Raw genomic sequence first — 5,558 nt, forward strand, 5'->3', positions numbered from 1 at the left:
TATAAAGCCCACGCTCTGTCTCTCTCCCAACAGAGTCGTACCGGCAGTGTATCCCCTAGCATCAGCAAATATAAGTATCGTCTTTCATTTCGGTTTTTGTGTTAGTCTTATTAAGTTAGTGTTAGTGGTTCTATTTATCTTGATACGTGCTAATCATCACATTTAGGTCACATCTAATGCGCATTACGTTTGCCAGACGATATGGTTTCTCTATCCCATTCGGTATTTTCGATCTTTTAATCACAAAACAATGCCAAATTAAAAATTTAGTAGTCTACTAAATACTTATTATCGACTTAAACTAAACACAACAAGCAACTATGAAATGGCAACACGTACGTCATGAACCCGCTATTTGGAGCTATTTGGAGTTTACTCGTAATCTTGTTTGGAGGGGGGGGGGTGCCCTCCGAGCAAGAATACGAGTAAACTGCTTTATGGTCAAACAAATCACTTAACAATTTAAATTTAAAAAAATATTAGATGTAATACCGTAAAGTTTAATAGCCTTACGTCAACGTGTTGTCCTCCTTTGTACACGTACTTTGTCCGAAATTGTCAACACCTTTGTCCACAAGTACTTTTGGCAACAAACCTTCATCGTGATCAGGATTGTCAACGTCAGCAACACTGTAATGATGTTCAAAACCATTATATGCTACTTTTACATCTACTAATATTTCCTGGATATTCTACTACGGTATGTTTACAATCTGGTCGAAATATCTTCACATATACCTAAACAAAATTATATTTCTTGCATGAAAAAATGAAAGAAGTTGTACTAACTTTAAACATATTAGAAAAAGAAGAAAAAAGGCCATAGCGTCCCAGCTTTTGAAGTTCTCTTACTATTTTCAATTAAAAAAAAATTATAATTTGCCAGCTATTGGGTTATAACAAAATCATAAAGGAAAATACCGTGTTCAGTAAAGGAAAGGTCGATCTTGTTGAAATCTTTGAAGAAATTATCTTTCTTCTTCATGTAGTCTGCAACGTTGTCTAACGGAAATGTGGTAATCAATGGTTTCATATCCTAGATGAGACAAAGCATAAAATAAACAATTTCTAAACATAGAAATGAACATGTTAAATTTTCAGGAAATAATTAGCAATCTTAATTAATACCTACCCATCAGCTGGGACACCAATCAGTTTTAAATTAATGGTTTCTAAACATTATGAAAATTGCTGTTTCATTTAGCAAAAATTTGTCGCTAGGCATGTCACCGATGTTACTACATCACCGTAAAGTTTACGGGCTGTCGCCCAAAACTTTTGACTTTTTTTGTCCAGGACTTCCATTTTGAAGTAAAGAAACACTTCCACCCTGTTTTTGACCCTTATTTTTCGATGAACATCTGATTTTACTGGGAAATATTTCTTGTGGATGCTATTTAACGTGTTCAACGAAGCATTCTTCCTCAGTGTTCGACGTCTCTGATGTAATGTTTTCATGTGATGAAAAGTTCCTCTTTTTTCCCTAAACATCAGCAAATTGTAAAATTGCTTGTAAAATTACCAGCCCTAAAATATTAAAAATAGTTTCATTTCTCATGTTCAAACGATGCTATTTGGATGTGATGGTTATTTGCAGTCATAATCCCCTCCTGCAAACGTAATTCTGGAATACATTCTCTCCAATTGTCACAATAGGTTTTGTGTAAAAAAACAATGTGATTCCAAAGTGAATTACACTGAAACTTTGTTACAAAGATTTCTTAGACAATAGACAAAAGAATGTCTTGGGGAATAGCACTACAAAAATGCGACGTTTACCAAAGGATGGTTTCTATAATCATTTTCAAATAATTGAAAATAAACTAAAATCTTTATAAATTATTTAGAAACCGATAATGTGCAGAGAAATGCAGAGAGTGGCACAACGACCAAGTAAATGACTGCAACTAAATCAACAGTCATTCGCTGATATCGAAAGGGTGTTCTAGATTATAAGTGTCAAAGAAGCCAAACCACTGTGTAAAAATGACTTCGTATCTTTCAAAACAAAGTGTTACCATGCGCGATAGTACATAATATCATCTTCCTTTGAAGTTCATATCCTGTAACGTAATTAAAAAAATGATCATTTACAGAGAAGAAGAATGTGATACAGTGAATGCGGGTAGGGAATGTGATTATGGTTTTCGGTATGACAAATGTACCATTCTTTCCGTTTTAATGATTTTCCGACTCTTCGCATCACTCGAGTTTCTTGTAGTCTGCTTAATAATTTTTCTTTGAATTTAACATTTTTTTGCTGTCGATTAACTTTATTACCAAAAATTGGTTTGTTAAAGTTCTGTTAAGTTCCGTTCGGTTAACGAAAAAAATTAGCTACCTCTTGTCTCGCTTTGCCTCGAGATATTGAATTTGTTGAATTCGTTTAGTTTCGAATTTTTGTAAACCGATTTGTTTTTTTTTCATTCAAATGAATTTTCCTGTTCCAAAGCCTGAACAAATGTTTGTGTGTCAATCATCCGGTTAATGAAACAAAATTCACCTGCCTCTCGTTTCAGTTTTCAACTCATGCTGAAACCACAAGATTATTGAACCACTCATTTTGGCCTACTTCTTTCAAGACTAACTTTTTTAAACGCCCTCTTTTCTTTCAAGGTTACTTTTCTTCAAACTCTTCCCCCACTGGAAATTAAGACAACTTCGATACAGCGTGGGGCTGCGTGGTGGCACTAATAAGTTTGAGTGGGAGATTGAACGTTCAAAGCTAAAAATATTTTGTTTGAACGCTCAAACGTTTAACCGTGGGAGGTGCGCTGCACTAGCGTTGAGCACGCTCGTTGCAAGACGGAACGGGTAATGTCGTCGGAAGTATCGAACGGAGCCACGCATAGTCTTGTGATCTTGCTTTTTCAACAGCTTGTTGGGATTATTTCCAGTTTTCTACTCTCGATTCGCCTGTTTTTCACAGAATGCATATATTCCTTTTCGTACAAGAGATATTGAACTTTTAACTTCAGATTTTTTTCAAAATTTTTTTAATTTACTCGATGGTATCGCTTTTTGAAAGAACAAACATGAAAGAGCAAAAGAAAAGCATTTTGGTAAAAGAGTTCACCCTGATCTCGACGATGACTCAGACTGTGTTGCATTCTCAAGCAACAATTCTTCTGGCCAAATCCCGATCCCGCAAATAGTGCCTAGGTCATCATAAAATTTTTGGTTCAAAAAGAAAGTTTTTGTCGAATGAAAATCGTAGAACGAGATGCAGTGAAGAGCACGGTTTCATAGAGTCTCCAAGATTCTTCGCAGTGGGAACCTCTTCGTCCACCCTACAAACAGAAATCAACGTGATATATTACTCCGCCTTGGATCTCTTGCTTCAAAACCGTTCAAGCAGAAGCAGCCTACCAAAATCTTTCATGACTCCCAAAGGGATTATCCGAGGAATACCAATCTCAGAAAAAACATACGATATTCAAAGCTCCTCAAAAGACCAAAATGTTATGTGCTGATGAAGACTCGTGTAATGCCTTTTTATTTTAATTTCAGCTATTGCAGACCACATTCTATTCCAGTACAACATCAGTTGCCGAGTAGAAGTAGGCCTACTCGCACTCAGGGAAGACAACAACAACAACATGTCATCCCTTCTTTGCTTCTACATTTATATGATCGTCGTACAGGCCGTGGTCGTGGTTTAAGTGGTGCTTCGGCTCCTACAGCTGAGCCTAGTTTTGGAAGTGATCTTGTCGACCCTACACCACCAGCTGAGCAAACTTCTGGGCGAGGCCGTGGTCGTGGAAGAGATCGTGGTCGTGTCAGAGACCGTGGTATAGCCCCCGCAACTGCTTTCCAAGAAGCTGATCCGACTCCACCAACTGAGCCTACTCTATCAGCTGATCCGACTCCACCAACTGAGCCTAATCCACCAGCTGATCCGACTCCACCAACTGAGCCTAATCCACCAACTAGATCCAATCCACCAGCTCACCCTAATAATGTTGGAAGAGGTCATGGTCGTGGCAGAGGCCGTGGTAAAGGCATCGCTCCCGTAACTGCTCTTGAAGAAGCCAACCTACTATACCAGCTCACCCTACTCCATTAGATCAACCTACTATACCCAGCTCAGCCTACTGTTGGATGAGGACGTGGTCGTGGTAGAAGCCGTGGTCGTGTCAAAGGAGCTGCTCCTCTAGCTCAACTAATTCCCCAGGTGGACTATTGGTCGAAGCAGTGGTCATGTGCGTGTCGACCCTACTCCACCAGCTGGGCCCAGCTTTGGACGTGTCTCATCTGAACGAATCGTTCCTCATCTTTCTGGATCTGGCCAACCTCGCCTAAGAGGAGAGACGCATGAGTCGCTGGATCAGTTGAATAAGATAACTAAGCGAATACGATTGGACTTGGAACTTCCTTCGGTAATCTTTCTTTAAAGATGTGTAAAATTAACTCAAATAATGGTCAGATATTTCTATTTTAGGTTCTTTGTAGCTCTGGAAACAGCTCGAGTACGTTCCCTGTTGCGTATAAAACAATTTCACCTGTTTCTGTCATTGATGGACCAACTGTTATCAACATTGTGATTACTCCGGTCGAAGCCGATGTCACTGAAAGTGTAACACCCGTTTAGCAAATGAATGAAACAAGTGCCTTCTTAGTCCCAGTTTCCGTGACAGAACCGCCTTTGATTCTGTCTCCACCATCCACTGCAACGCCAAAAACTTGTCCCGCCTGGAACATAATTCCAAAAAAGATCAACAAAGTAATTTCGTTAAGCAACTTTTCAAGTGACTTAATAAAAATGGTTAATCGTTCTTCTTTTAGGGGTTAACCCTTGTTAGTTGATGGGCTTGGGTATTTGTAAAGTATTTTCATCAAATTGTAAAGTGTAAAGAAAATATATTTGTATTTCCATCAAATCTAATTTTTGCTATTGGCCGAAATGGTCGAAAAGTTGGGGTGAAATAGTTAAATTTTGACGAAAAGAGGAGGCCACTTCGGCCTAATTTGGTTAGTTCGGCCAGTTTTTTAGGACGAAGTGACCAGAGACCTTATGTGATATGAAGTCTACCAGTTCTACCCAAATCCACATCGTTGTCGTAAGTGCTGGAGACTAGGCCAAACTCAAAAGCTCTGTCAGATTAAGACGCAAAGTTGTAAGAATTGCGGCCTCTTCCATGAAGAATTAGTGGCGTCCCAGACACGTTTTGTCAATTGTGGACAGAAAGATCACGCAGCCGATTCAATATCATGCCCACGTATGTGGAGGACACCCCGGCTGACAACTCATAAGCCAACCAGTCAAGGTTCAAGGCTCAAGACCTAAGTAATGGTCGGCTCAAGATCCCAGCCATTGTTGAGGATATCAAAATAATGGTTAATGCTGTAGTTTGGGACACAAATGTTTCATGGAGTGTATGATGTCGTTCCCAATTTTTCAACAACAACCTTTGACGACGGCCACTGCAGCAACACCAATCTATCACCCAAGCCAATTGATGATGGTCGATCCACGCCTATTATCTCCTAGTGTGCAAAATAATGTGTCCCTATAATCACCAAACCCCTATTGGATAAAAAAAATTCACAATGATATC

General features: G+C 39.0%; 1 protein-coding gene across 1 annotated transcript; it reads left to right on the forward strand.

Moving 5' to 3' along the window:
• Window positions 1-3,459: 3,459 nt before the first annotated feature.
• On the forward strand, window positions 3,460-4,591 carry LOC124326818 (cell surface glycoprotein 1-like). The gene is made up of 3 exons (XM_046785606.1): window positions 3,460-3,484; window positions 3,645-4,012; window positions 4,442-4,591. Exons 1-3 carry the CDS (start codon window positions 3,460-3,462, stop codon window positions 4,589-4,591), a joined length of 543 nt encoding a protein of 180 aa, XP_046641562.1.
• The last annotated feature ends 967 nt before the right edge of the window (window positions 4,592-5,558 follow it).

This window comes from Daphnia pulicaria, chromosome 1 (assembly GCF_021234035.1).
Source record: "Daphnia pulicaria isolate SC F1-1A chromosome 1, SC_F0-13Bv2, whole genome shotgun sequence".
NCBI classification, from domain to species: Eukaryota; Metazoa; Arthropoda; class Branchiopoda; order Diplostraca; family Daphniidae; genus Daphnia; species Daphnia pulicaria.